We start from the raw sequence: 14,598 nt of genomic DNA, 5'->3' as shown, positions 1-14,598 counted from the left end.
TTGTGAAGCCAGCATGGGGACATTGTGTGTGCCAGCTCAAGGGACAGGGAGGTGGTGAGCAAATGCTGCGCTGTAGGCTGGGGTGCCTGTGGCCAGATTTCTTGGACACTTGAGCACTTTGCAGCCACTGCAGGTCCCAGGCTTACTGAGCACGCAGAGGTGACAAAAGGCAGATGAACGGCAATGTGTGCCAGATGCTCCCAGTGCAGTCACAGGGAGGGACTGAACAGGCTGGGGTTCCTCTCCACAGCCATGGTATCTTTGCAGATCAGCAACAAATCAAAGCTGCATCCAAGGAAGTGGTAATTGAGGGATGGGAAGTGGTTGATTTGGCTTTTTCCTTTTAGCTGTTTGATTTCCCACCAAACTTCTTCACTGACCAAAATCTAGAGTTGATCAAGCTCTGTGGCACCAGGTGGCCAGCAGATCTCCATATCCCTGAGGTGTTGCTCTTGCTAGTGGTACTGCAAGGCTAATGTTTTCATATCATATGAAATTTGGTTTGTATTTTGTTTTGTGAACCCAGTAAACAGCAATTTCAATCTTAAAGCTGGACAATGCTGTCTTTTTCTGAATAATTCTAATCCTCTCCCTGGTGTGCTGGGCTTTTATGTGGATTGGATCAGGTCTCACAAGTGCTGTTCATCCTGAAAGCTCTTTGTGAAGTTCAAACTAAAGCATATGTGTATTGTTTCATTCTAAAATTGTTTATTCAAGATGCTTTTGCTGTGGCCCTTTAGCATCTCCTTTCTCATAAGGAATTTGCTTTTCAGGTTTGTCCAAAAGGCACCTTGCACAGTTTGTTGGGACATTGTTGAACAAGAAAATGCTCACTGTTCTCTTAAAATTCTTTGCTCTAGCTCTCCCTTCTATATGTAATAGTCATGGCTCTTGAAAAGCTTTGCAGTGCCTATGTCCTTGGTGAATTTCTTGGACTCAGATTTGGAAGAAGAGATGGAGGGGTGAGGAACAGGGAATAGAGTGGTATAAGCTCTGGGCTCTCCCTAGCTGCAGCCTGATTAAGCATCTCTCTTACAGTGAATTCAAAAAACTCTTTTGACTGGATGTTCTTAAGGGCTCCCCTGTTACTTTCTACTACAGACAGGACAGTTCCTTCTATTTTTCTGTGCCTCAGACTGTGCCTTAGGCTTTCCAATTGTTTGCAACGGCAGTGTCAGGTGGAAGTTGAAATTGTTTGGGTTTGGGGGAGATCTTTTGGCTAGTTTGGGATGCTTTTCTTATTCCTCAACTTGCTTGGTGATGAATATTCTACCTGATGGCACAGTCAAAATCTCTTGTGGTAGTCAGAGGAAATCATGGCAGTGCCTTCATCTGTTCTGCACCTTCCTGAGTGTTTTTCTCCTTACATGTCCTCTCCAGAACTTGTCAGGCAGTGCTGGTGTGAAGCAGTGGCTTCTTCTGAGTAACCTTCAGCATGAGCCTCTTCCTGGAATTTTTGAGTGGCCTCAGCTATCTCATAAGCTTTGTAATGATAACTCTGAGGGTGCAAATCTACCTGAAAAGTGAAGTTGAGGGTGCTGCTGCTGAGCTTCACTTTTGTTGCTTCATCCTTTCTGGTTTAGGCAAGATCTTGTTGATAAATGGGGAGAAACTGAGGCAGCAAGGCTACTCAAAGCTTTGAGAAACTGACTTGTCCTGACATAGTTCTGCTACTGTAAAACAAAGCTCAGTTTCCTGGCAGTGTGTTTATTTATTTCAAATTCATATTACCAGCACACACAGGGCATAGCACATGACTTCTCTGCAACAGCAACTCTTTTGCAAGATATTTATTTTAGGCTTCTATTAAACACATGAATAAACCAGCAAAAGAAAGAAATTACAATTACAACAATGATGAGGTCAATCTTAGAGAGAAAATTGTCTTGAGAGCACCCGCTTAAGTGAAACTGTCACTTGTGACAACTGTGTACATTCACAGACACAGCAGGATGCAATCGATTAATGGCTACTTGGGCTCAATGGGAGGCGGAGATGCAGCTGTCCCTGATTTTTAGCCTTCTTGCACACCAATGCTTTCCACCAGAGACTGGTAAACGGGAATATTCTGACCATCCTGCAGTTTCAAGGTGACATTCTGAAGGCACCAGCTGACACAAACCAAAGAAGATTTTTAACTTGTAGCAATCATTTTTAAGGTGGCAAAGTCAGTGTAGAAACAGCTGGCACTGAGTAAAGAATCATTCTACACATTCATTGCTTTTAAAAATTCTCTTAAGTGTTTTAAAATTTGGTTTGTGAGTGCCAGCTTCTGAAAGCTGTTTTCCCTAATACTGTAGCACAGCCCAGATTTAAAGGTCTGGTATGCATGTTCCTATTTGCTGCAATTCAAATAAAAACCTGCCAGCTCTTCTTAGGACATTCCTCCCCCGACCCGGTGCCTTTTTTCCTCTCCGTCCTGCGGGTGCATTCCTTGCTCCACTCTTCTCCAGCCTTGGAGCCAGACAGTGTTGCTAAGGAATTATTCTGGCTTGGAAGAGTTTGAACACTGTGTGATCACTCAATGTGACTGCTGAAAACCTGACAGGGTACGACAGTGGTTACTCAAAGAAGGAAAATTGCATTTGTTGGAGACTGAGGGGGAGTATTTTCCTTCCTCTAAGCTCTGCTCCAAACCCACTTCTGAGAAACTACTCATGCTGCTTTTCCAGCTGGAAAGGACTATTATTTTGGGCTACTAAAATAGGATTTTTTCAAAAGCTTCTGGCACTGGCCCAGCTCTGCTTTTGCTGGAGTCAGTGCTGAGTACATAAAATTAGGTAATTAGGCTGTTGCACCTCTGTGCAATGGGTCTGCAGTAGGCCTCTGCTCAGTAGCCCTTTGCTCCCACCCCCAACCCAGGCCAAGCAACCAGGCTTGGAGGTCACCTGCCCATTCCCCATAGTGTGGCCTGGGGGCTCAGCCCTTCTCTTGGTCACCTCAGGGCAGGCAAGAGTAATTTTGCAGTGCCTTGGCTGCCCTTGCCTCTGGGCACCCTCCCCATCCCTGTACTGCCTGCTTCTGGGTGAATGCCACTTCCTCCTGGACAAAAAGAGCTCACAAGACTCCAAATTTTATTTTTCAGTTGTCTTCTCTTTTATAAAATAAATAAACCACTATGGACAGTCTGTGCACCCAGAGTCAGATGCATTTCAGCGGCTCCGGTGCCTCAGCTACTCTTGCACAGAGCACTCAACTCCTGGTGTCATTTAGCTCTGTCTGTATCGGTGTGAGAGCTGCCCTGGTCTCCCCTGGGAAAGCACACATGCACTCTGCAGCATCCCACCAGGGTGGCCTGCTTACTTGCTCCTTACTCCCAGCCATTTTACTGTTAGTTCCTTAGTGGCATGCAAGGGCACCAAGTCCTGTCTCAGCCCCATGTGAAGCTGTGCTCAGGACCCTGCACACGGGTGGATTTGGTGGAGACAGATTTATCTGCCACAAATCCTTTTATGAGCAGATGCCTTTTCCTTTTCTTAGGTTTGCAGAAATGTAAAAAGAGCTCACTTTAAAACAAAACTCCAAGAGATGCGTATGCACTGCTGTAGTTTAACATTTTGCCATCACAGTAATTGTGAACCAGGAATAACAGGGAACTGTCTGTGAGGAGGGACTAAGGAGGAGTGAGGAGATGAGAGCTCAGACACCAGGGAAGTGAGGTATGCAAGAAATGGGGCTGGGGACCTCTGGGGCTGTTCCTGATCATTAGGAAGGAGGCCAGGTCCAGTACTGAGTTTCTCAAGTCCCAGCCTAGTGCCTTTCTCACATCCTTTTACACTTTCCTTCCCATACTTACTCAGAAGAGAAATCCAGTAAGTCATGCTCATCTAATTATGAATAGAAAGCATCACCATATGGCTGGTGGCAGCTGAGTAAAAGTTTTGTAGCTTTTGGTTTCTAAACAGAGCTAATAGAAGTAACTAACAAGAGGTTTGCATCTAGTTAAACTTTTGAGTTCATGCAGTAATTCTTTGCTCAGTTCCAGAAACCAGTTTACTGTTGACAAAGGAGGTTTTCAGGCTTCAGTACTATGAAAATATAAAGTCACTTCTATATGATATGGTATCAGAGTATCCTTCTGCTATAATGTATCAGTTCTAGCACCTTTTTTTTTAACAATAAGGACCACACTTCCTGGATAGCTTAAAAATACAAATCCTGTGTTTTTAGCTCAGCTTGCAGAACTATAATAATATAGCTGTGCAATAATAATAAATGATATAATGTGTGATTCCCTTATTGCAATCCATAATTACCAGAGTTAGGACTGCTGTTCAACAGCCCCTGCACCTCTGTGGGGAGGCAGGGTGGAAGGGGACAATACTTTACCTTGGCTCACAATATTTCTTTATGTACTGAGCTACATTTTGCAGAACACACTTAAAGGAATGGCTCATGTTGCTCTTCTATTCACCTTCAGAGAGATGGATTAAAAAATATTTCTCAACTAACTTACCTTTTTGTCCTAATGAAAATAATAACCTTTCACAAGACCTTCAGACAGAAGTTTCTGCTTGATTTGTGTGCATGACCTCAGCAACATGGATGACTAAAGCAAATATCCTCCTCTACTCTTTTCTCCTACCACTTCTTTCCCATTTCTCCTGTTACCTCCCCCAGTACGCACCACTGATGGGAGTGGTCCATCTCCGAGTTAATATAGAGGTAGCCTGCTGATTTTGTTCCAGACACCGGTAACTTTATCTGCAAATGTAAAAGCACATTAAAGATTCAACAAAGTGTATTATGAATGAAACAGACATTTACTCCCTCTAGTCAAAGAGCTCACACCTTTTTAACTTTAACACTATAATTTTATTTATTTTTTTTAACTGTATTTCAGAGTTGTACTAAGCTATTCTAACTACTAACACGTGTGTGGCTACACAAGTATGTCTGCTCTGCCATGCATTAATCTCTCTCTGCCGAAAGAATGTACTGTGCTACAGCTGCAACCCCCAGGGAAAACCACTGGCTCCCTGAAATATTTATGATCAAATACCTTTCCTTACCAGAATGCATGGTCATCCAGAGGTGACCTGAACTGTCAGAGCTTCCCATAACTATTACCAGCCTGTAGGTTGAGATCCTCTGCATATCAGTCCCTCAACACACACTGAGGCAATGAGATGTTCAATGATCTTTAATTTTCAGTGTGACAAATTTTATCACTTGTCTGTTTAACAAACAAAGCTGCAGCAGCAGCAGCAAATTACACTGGGTCTAATGTCTGAAAAAAATGTTTCAGGTGTAGCATTTGCTGGTGGTGATGCAATCAGAGAAAATTCCAGGTGTTTGCCAAGAGACCCAGGAGCTGGGAATGTTCTAAAGTCAGTAAATTGACCTGTGGTATAGTGATGATTAACCAGCTTATTTAATGAGAACATGAATACTCAGGAGCATGAAGAAAGTTGGTGATTTGTGTCTTGGGTGAGGTCAGTAGAAGGCAGGGTTTGACTTCACCCTGAGTCACCCAAGCGACCAGCATTCTTAAACAGTGACATAGGAAAACATCCGTGGGAAAGGGTATCTTCTTTTCAGTCAGTATATGAGATTGTGTGGGGTTTTGCACAATTTTTTTCCTTAGATATGTTCCCTGGTGTCCTGTATAAAACACAGGAAATGTTTTGGTCCAGGGTATCAAGTAAGTGCAGCCTGGCTGAAGTGAAATGGAAAGTAATTTTATGTGAGCTGGTTAAAGGTTTTCTTTTATCTTACCCTGATAGCCACACTCCCTCATTGTAAGATCTGACCCATTCCTTAATGCCCTTGCTTGGTCCCTGGCATTCATAACTACTCACCAGTAAAAACAAAATTAGTCCCATGTGATGAGTTACCTTAGTGAAAGACCTGGAGAGGTTCCTAGGGGCACTCAGTATTACTAGCAAAATAAGGGAAAGGCAGCCAGTCCTGGATTAAGGGATAAAAACACTGATGGAAAGTACTTTTGAGGCATCAATGCCAAGTGGAAGTGTACTTGCAAGGTTTGCCTGGGCCCAGCCCTTGGCTGATATAAGGCAGCCTTGTGCAATACTTCAGCACCAAGCACAGCATTCTCCAGTCACTGAGTAACCCTCATGCTGAGTCTCAGGCTGGGCAGCCTTTCCCAATGACACAAACTTACAGGTGCTCTTAAAAAACACACCATTTATGCTGTACCGCAGCATGGCCTGTAAGAGGCTGTAAAACTGCTCTGAATAAAGCTCTAAAAACTAGCATGGGACCTATCTGGGGGGTAAAGGAAGGCAGGTGCTATTTTAAAGCTGGATCTGATACATCTCTAAAAATGATTTTGTGGCTTACAGTGTGGGGGTTGGAGCTGACTGTCTTGAGAGGTTCCCCGGCATTCTGTGATGGGCCCATATAGCACAACATGGAGATGCTACTCTTGCTCTTTCTAGGCTAGTAGATTTATGCTCTGGAAATCCATTCCTCTTCCAGATCAATTGGTATTCCATCCTACTTCCTTCCAGTAACCCCAGGTGACTCGTGACCCGCTGAAAATCCCCTGGCTGATCTCTTGTCACCTGACATCTCGGGAAGCCACCCTGTGACACCGCCTGCCCGGTGTTACCCGTGCTCTTTCTGTGTCCACACGATTGCTCCCATCTGTCAGGTGGATGTTGTGAACCTTAAGAGGGGGGGCACCCAGGGCTTCCAGGGCATCAGGATTGCTGTTCAGTTGCTCCAAAGCTTGCTGGTAATACTGGGTCCTGGCAAAACTTTCTAGGTGAGAGAAGCAGGGTAGTGAGGAGACTGTTCACTTAAAACATAAGCTTAAAAAAAAGAAAAAGACATTTTCTCCAGACTACCACACCCTCCCTGAAATACAGTCCAAAACTATTAATTAGGAGAAATTTGGCTAAAGGAGGAAACACACCCTTACATCAGAGAAGCAAATGTTTATTCAGCTCATTTAAGTGAAGAGGGCTCTGAACATAGCCTGTTCCATTCTGATATACAGCTCAGCTTACGGCTGTGTCTCCCCACATTTCATGCATTTGTAGATTATCTAAAAGGAAGGGGAAAAAAAGATACAAAGATGAATATCTGAAGTGTTCTGATAAAAATTCTATTTTTATTTTTTTCTGTTGGAGGTACATAAAATATTTTAAGAATGGAGAATATCCTGCACACACTGAGAGAGGAAGTGCTGCTGCTGTGGAACTCTAGCTGTGGTCTTGGTACAGCTTTCCAAGTGGCAGCCATGAAGCTACAACTCTTCTGACAGAGGCCTTAGAAGGGAGGCACCACTCAAGTTACTGGTCAAGCAGCCACAAGCACTGTAAATAGATGCTGCAGTGTTGGCACATGGAGGACAGTTGTGGCAAACTGCTATTTATCAATGTCTGTTTGCTCTGTATGGCTGTGAAATGCTCTGTCGTGGTCATCAATGGGAAGGGTGCAGCTGAGGAGCTGGAGACCTCCAGACCCTCCTTATGGAGACAGATTTGCTTATTAACAGTGTTAAGGCTGTCTTGCTGGGGCTTTTTGACATCAAGAAAAGCAGAGATAAGCTAAGAGTGTGTAGTTGTTAAATCTTACTCTGGCAACTTTGCCCTCACCTTTCAAAGGGCTTAAAATAAAGTGCAAGGTTTGTTTCTTGTGTGAAAAGTATGTTGTGTTCATCCTGCAGGTTGGAGAAGAAATGGATTCTAATTTCCTTGGTGCTCCTTCTCAGCAGTTCCTTGTTAGCATCTCATGCATTAGACATTAAATGCCCAACTAATCCATTTGTCCCCACATCTTTTGGTAGGGGAGCTGAAAGCATGCTGGAGTTGGCTGAGCAGACTGCTTCCATGAGAAGGGTGTGGAGGTGATGAGAATAAGTAGAAATAGGATTACCTGAGTATTTGTACAAGCTTGCACAGAGACCACGTGTATGCAAACTTCCCTTCAGCCTGAAGGAAGGGAAGGGAAGGAAGCCTCTCCCACTGCTCCCACCACTATGGAGGCCACTCGTTCCTCACTAGCCCATGTATGGGCCAGTTCTGTGCACTGGGCAGAAGGCACTGGGATAGCCCCAGGCATGAGCCAAGGGAGCGTGGCCGAGTTATCAGGCAGCTGCTCAGTGGCCACTGAAATTGCAAGAGAGCCAGAAGTAGCCATTGCAATCTGCCACTTGACTGCACAGCCAAGGCATGTGGGGAACAAGCCCTCAGGTTTGCTGTGTAGCACAGGGGTTGACTACCCCACGAGATTTCTAGATAACAGTGCTGAAGCTGAAAATTAAAAAAATGTTAATGTCCTTGTTAAAGCCAAATTCAATATTTTAAAGCATAAGGATCATATTTCTATCATGTACTCCAGAGCTTGGGGGCATGAGCTGCCTAAAATTAAAGCCTGCTTTCCAGCCCTGTCTGATTTGTTATTAATATGTGTAAAATGAAGGGCAGGTTTCAGAGCTTATCTGAGGGCTTGAGAAACAGGCTTGGCTACACATTTTTTTTGGCAGCATCCTTTGGTATCAGGGTAGGTGAAAAGCAATAGCATTTGATAGCACTAACAAGGGAGAGGCATGGGGCCAAGAGGCCTATGGCACCCCCTGAGAGAGAGGCAAATCTTATTTCTGCTCTGATGCTAAATATCTAAAAGCAGTTTTAGAAAACATAAACATCTATAATTTGGACTAATAATGTGAATTCTTGGCCAAACACACATAGCAATTAGAGATGTCTATAAACAGCAACATCACCTGTCTAGTTCTTCTCTTTGTCCATGTCTTCTCAATGCTGACTGCTCTCACCTGTACTTAATTCAGGACAAACTTACAATTTCTTAGCATTTCACAGGTGTGTTGTGTTTAAGGGCCAGCACCACGCAGAGATTGACAGATAGAACAGCTAGACTTTAACAACCTTCTCACAGATGGTCCTCTTTTTCTGCCCAGTTACAAAATCTCAGTTAAGAAATGAAACCTGCATTACTGCAGGTGAAGCTTTCGCTTCACCATCACCCCCAGGAAATCCCTAAAAACCAGATTTTCTTCTGACCACAACAGCCTGTTCCCTATGCAATATGCGCCTCTGGAAATGCACACAGCTGCACCCGAGAGAGCAAAAGCCCTGGGGATGAAAAAAGTAGAGCCCAGAGAGGCAGAACCCAGAAGCTCAGCCACATTTCCCTTAACTTCATCTGCTTTTCACAACTTGCATGCTGCTATTTTCCCCACTGCACAAAAGCTAGTCAAAGGGGCAGAGGAGAAATAAGGTTGCTAACAACACCCAAGACTTACTTTGCATAAGATTATACATCACGATGCATCCCCCGCCGCTGAACAGTCCCATGAAAACAGCCATTTGCTGCAGTTTTCTTAGAGAAGCTGGCATTTTTCCTCCCTGAAAAGAAAAAGAGAGGACAGTTGTAAAAGAAAGAAAGCCAAAGGGTTACTTTCCCCCTCCTCCTCTTTCCTACAAGCCCTTTCCAACAAGGCCTGAATGAAAGCGCAGTGCACAGGCATCGAGCTCTTGCTTGCTGGGGCCCCACCGTGCGCCCAGAAGGAAGAGTGGTGAGAACAGAGCAAACTGGGAACCCAGCTGGGTTGAATGTGTTTATTCAACTTCTTTTAGAGATGCCACCACTTTGCTAATTGCCGAGAAGAAAATGACCTCCCTGGTGTGGCCAGGGGCCAGTGCCGTGGCATTGTGGCAGGGGCTCCCAGTGCCCGTGTGTTTGCTCGCACACTGCGAGCATTCAGGCTCCAGGGGCCGGATTTCTCTCTCGAGTAAACTCCTCTAAAGTAAACATGCTCATGGCAGGGATGGATCTGGCCTTGAGTGGTAAGGGACAGAGCCAAGCCAGCACTGTGCCAGCAAAGATAATGGAGCCAGGGTGTGTGTATTCTGTTGTGTCAATTTTTTTCCCAAGCTGTGGATAAACAGGAAGTCTCTTGCAAGCTGTTTTTCTTCTTTCCTGTGCCATCCCCGAAACCTGCCCTTTTAATGAGTCACAATTTTGACATTTGAATGCATGACCCAGCAGAATAAGAAACACTTCCACAGTTTGGGTAAGAGGGGTACTGAAGAGCCTGAGCTAATGCTCCTGCCCACAGCAGGTTAGTAGGAGTCAAGCTGAGTTGTCAGTAGGGGCGTAGCACTTTGCTTCAGGCTGTGGCAGGACGGGACTTGAACAAGCATCTGAGTATTGGCTTCTGCTCTTGATTCTCTTGGAGCTGGGATGGGAGAGAGGAAGGGTCTTGACAGCAATTTAAAAAAATAGCAAAAATATTTTCTTTTTCAATGGGCACACAAGTATATGAGTAACAGGGGGAGTTGTATGGGACTTCCAGTCCCAAATGCTTCACACCCCAATAATAGTCACACGACATTGTGGCTTAAGTGCTACGCTCAATGAGAGCTGATTAATAAACCAAGGCCCAAGCCAGTTACAGAAATGTGACCCGGGCAAGGCTGCTTGAGCCCTGCTGTGGAAACCACCTCTAGCATCCCTCAGGTATGTGTTAGTCAGGTATTGTTCAGCTGACAACCACAGCTCAGCAAGGGTGGAGAGACAAGTGTCAGAACTTCTTCCCATCGTGGCCAGGTCAGGGTGACATGGGCAGCCTCCCTCTGCTTGCCACTCTGCTGACATGCCCTCAATACTGACACATGCTCTAAACTGAGGGAAACTGACTCTCCAAGGAAGTGGTCACAGCACTGCCTGTCTGAGTTCAAGAGGAGTACAGGCAATGTTCTTGGGCACCTGGTGTGATTCTTGGGGCGTTCTGAGCAGAGACAGGAATTGGACTCCATGATCCTTGTGGATCCCTTTCAACTCAGCATATTCTATGATTCTACAAAACTGTGAATGCAACTCGGGTATAAACTTCATCTCCTGCCCTGCTGGCACTAGCACTCAGTTATGTGTGCTGTTCCTAGGTTGAATGCTTTCCTTGTTAATTAGTTTCCTTGATTTTTAATACCACTTAGTATTTAAGTTTACTATTTAAATTATTTCAGATTTGTGGATGGCTAATAGTGATAGCAACCCACAGAGGCATGTGATATTATGCCTATTTTATGCCCCAAAATGCCTAAATTGTGCCATTAGTATGGTTAGCTATCATCTCTCTCACTCCTATTCTGTTTCTCTGACAAGTTTTTTCTTCTCACTTCCCCTGGGGAACTTGAATGGCATGAGGAGTTACAGCAGAGGAAATGTGTAAGTGTGGTTTTACAGAGAAACAGTGGTAGTCATTTCACAAGGACAGTGAGAACTTCCTGCTCGCCTGCTTGTGTTTGCAACTTTCCTTAAATCCCCGCAAAATCTGATTAATAACCAAGTTTCTTATAAGATTCATCTGGCCAGGAGGAGGCTCTGACACCAACACCACATAACAGGGACGGGACAAAAAACCCCGTGGTAAATCTGGAGGAAGGATCAGATATAACAGTTTGTGACCTGCAGCATTTGTTTTTGCCCCTTTCAAAGTTGTGGCCAGGAAAAATTTGCTTTCTGTAATTAAATTCAGGGTAATTGAATGCAACTGTCTGGGGGTGGAGGGTGCTGCTGGCAGCTTGCTGAGTAAGGGTGGGAAGACAGTGAGTTCTTGCACCAGTGAGGTTTTGTTTGAGGCTCGGGGGACCTGCCTAGAAAACAGCAGAAATTAGAGGCTCTGCAACTCGCTGTCAGTGAGTTTGAGGTTTGTTAGGCCTCACGGTCTGCTCACAACCAGACAAAGGTGATAGACTGAAAGTAAGAAAGGCTTATTGCTGATCAGTCACATGCTCACACACACTCTCATCACCGCCTCCGCTCCAGTGTTGCAGTGTAGAGACAGTGCCATCTGGCAAGGGAGCTTGGCAGCTGAGCAATGGTGATCCCATTAAGCACTGCTGCCCCGTGCAGCACGCCTGGCTGCTCCTGAGGTGCTGCCCCTGCCCACAGCTGTCTTCTATTGCTGCTCCTGCTGAGGCAGAGATGTGGAGAGCTGAGGTGCATCCAAGCTGTGCACTGAAGTCCTCATCATGGTAACATCTCCATTGCTCATTTTCAGTCACAGTTGGAAGCCCATGGGCTGGAACACCCCATCCCTGTCTAGCCCTTAATGTTCTGGTCCCACTTGTTTCTCAGCTGTTTCCCCAAGCCAGTCTTATGACAGAACACTGTGGGAAAAGGTTCAGAGCTATGCATTTTAACAAGCCTCTCAAGACTGCAAACCCTCCCATCGATCTCATAATTCCTTGCCAGCCTCCAAAACCAAAGACAGGAGTGTCTTTGGAGCCCAGAGCATCCCTCACAGAGGGCTGCTGCTTCTCTTCCCTGCCATCCTGGTCCCCTGTGGAATGGATGCTTGAGTATTGCAGCCTTGAGTATCCTTTGGTACACAGTTGCTGCTGACTTCTGAATAGTGACAGCTTACGGAAGAACAAAATGTAATAAGGATTTATGGTCTGCAAGGTCTGTCAGTTGGATTTTTGTCCTTTGGCCAACTGTGTTTGCTGCTCCATTGGCTGTGCTGCTGAAGTGCCATGGGAGTGGCTCCCTAAGGAAGGGAAGCAGAGTCCTGCTCAGAGGTGTGCCTCCTGTCCTGAGCCTTTGCGAACATGACATACAACTTGTGAACTGCAGCGGCTGTCACAGGGAAGGACCAAACCCCCTCCACTTCATTTGCCACAGAGGGATCAACTGAAAGAATTTTACAGATGCAACATGCAACTGCCTCCTAAGGAGGAAGTTCATGCTGCTATCTGTGGTGATCTCCCCTGAGAACCAGTTATATCACTAACAGAGTATGCAAGTCAACTGGTGGAAAAATAGACTTTTCCACAGCTGGTAATGAAAAAAGCACAATTTACAAGCAATGCTGTTCTGTAAAGGCATCATTTCCTCCACGTTATTTGCAGTAGTAAGAAAGATTAAGTGGAGATTAGCACCAACAAAACCACTGAACTCACAGTTACCAAAAGACCTTTAAAAAAATCATTATAAGTAGTGTTCTCAAAAAATAAATGTTAAAGAGCAGAACACCCTAATAATAGTGATATTCACTTTGTGCCTTGAAAATAGCAGGATACGGAGGAGAAGGCTTCACTCTGAAGCTAAGTGGGACTCAGACTGTTAACAAGATTTAACCAACTCCCAGGGTCACATGTGAAATGGTGTGTTAATGCAACAGTAAAGGCTGTTTTTAATTAGACTTTGTTTTCTCCACAGAGGATCTTCTAAAAATAGGCTGGCTTAAGAGAGTCTCCCTTATTTAGTGAATTTGGGTTTTCTGTTTGATCTCTGAAATTTGTGTGGCATAGGTTGGTGTTGGGAACCTCCACCAAAGGCAGGTATTGGAGAAGAAGGACATTTTAATGAAGCATAAATATTAATTTTATTTTCCCTGGAATTGAGCAAGGGAGTGGTTGGTTCTATGCAGAAAGTATCCTCCTTCTCCTCCTCCTTGTGCTACCAAACTCCACCAGGATCTCCCGCCTCTGGGTTCTACAACAGACCATAGTGCAAACTATAATACTGGTCTGAAACAAGAGCAAAGCAACTTGATCAATGCAAATTCGGTGTGATCACTGCTATCTATCTCAATCTGGGCCACTGCCTACCCACCTGACCAGGACAACATAGTGCCAGGCCACCAATAAAGGCAAATGGGAGCCTTTAAACCACCTTGAACCACTGCAGTCCTGAGGTGCTGGAATGACACACTAAATAGGTGCAGCAAAAGACTACTATTAAATTAAATTAAAATTCATCAATAGACCTGAACACAGACCTGAGCATCTAACTTCAAGACTGCAATTGCTGCTGACCCTTCTGCAATGGAACTCTCCCTTGGGCTGGTGGGTTTTTAATTTGCCTTAGGCACAACTTTTCAGCAAACCACCCAGGAAGTCACGGGAGATGAGGGGAACGTCAGGGAAACCACACACGAGCACACACTTGTATTTCACATTCTTGCTTTCTTGCCCATCCATTGATCTTCTAAGATCCATAAGGCATGCATCTGGGTGTACGCCAATTTCTATACTAATAACATGCTAGGACAACATTTTAGAGACATCTTTCTGACACTCACTGTCTACAACATCCCTTCATCACCAGTATTCTCACCAAAAGCAGGACAGTACAGCAGTCCTGCTCTGACAGGATCTTCTGTCAGCAGAAAAAAGCATATCTTTTTCCCCTTTTTTCATGGAAATAGCCTCAACATATTGTTTACCTCATTTATGAGAGGTAACAGCACAAATTTTTGACCCTGCCAGCATGTTCAGAAACATCAAAGACTTTGCATGTATACAGTGTCTTTACCAAGACCTCAGAAACTTGTAGTAAAGTTTGCTTAATTCACAAACCAAAAGCAGGATTAATACTTTTTTTCTTATTTTTTTCCCCTTCAGTTGTTCTTCAGATGCACGGAAAACACATATTTTGGCATTTAGGGAGGCAAAACACCTTTTTAGACAGCTTTGAAACAATCTCTTCTAGGATGTCCTCATGGATCAGTTCCTAGATTTGAGTAGCTGGCCCTGGTGAGAATGTTTTAAGGGGCCCACTCTACATATGAGAAAGACTACTGGCAAGAAGGCCAAGAAACAGTGTTAAGTTTATTTTCTGCTGTTGCTACTCCCTAATTAACAAGGGAAGAGAAAGTAG

General features: G+C 44.6%; 1 protein-coding gene across 7 annotated transcripts in view; it reads right to left on the bottom strand.

Annotated features, from left to right (window-relative positions):
- Window positions 1-1,775: 1,775 nt before the first annotated feature.
- The window catches only part of LOC131576565 (cytochrome c oxidase assembly factor 1 homolog), a 51,789-nt gene continuing 38,966 nt past the window's right edge, over window positions 1,776-14,598 (bottom strand). For all 7 annotated transcript variants that reach the window (XM_058833406.1, XM_058833411.1, XM_058833407.1 and 4 more), the window contains 4 exons: window positions 9,236-9,338; window positions 6,575-6,726; window positions 4,628-4,704; window positions 1,776-2,111 (listed from right to left, as the gene is read on the bottom strand). In XM_058833406.1, the coding sequence (XP_058689389.1) occupies window positions 2,015-2,111; window positions 4,628-4,704; window positions 6,575-6,726; window positions 9,236-9,329 (420 nt within the window). In that variant the 5' untranslated portion in view covers window positions 9,330-9,338 and the 3' untranslated portion in view covers window positions 1,776-2,014. The remainder of the gene's footprint in view (window positions 2,112-4,627; window positions 4,705-6,574; window positions 6,727-9,235; window positions 9,339-14,598) is intronic.

The sequence above is a fragment of the Poecile atricapillus genome, chromosome 2 (assembly GCF_030490865.1).
Source record: "Poecile atricapillus isolate bPoeAtr1 chromosome 2, bPoeAtr1.hap1, whole genome shotgun sequence".
In the NCBI taxonomy this organism is placed as follows: Eukaryota; Metazoa; Chordata; class Aves; order Passeriformes; family Paridae; genus Poecile; species Poecile atricapillus.
Note: the sequence above shows the minus strand (reverse complement) of the source record. Positions and strands in the feature narration are given on the sequence as shown.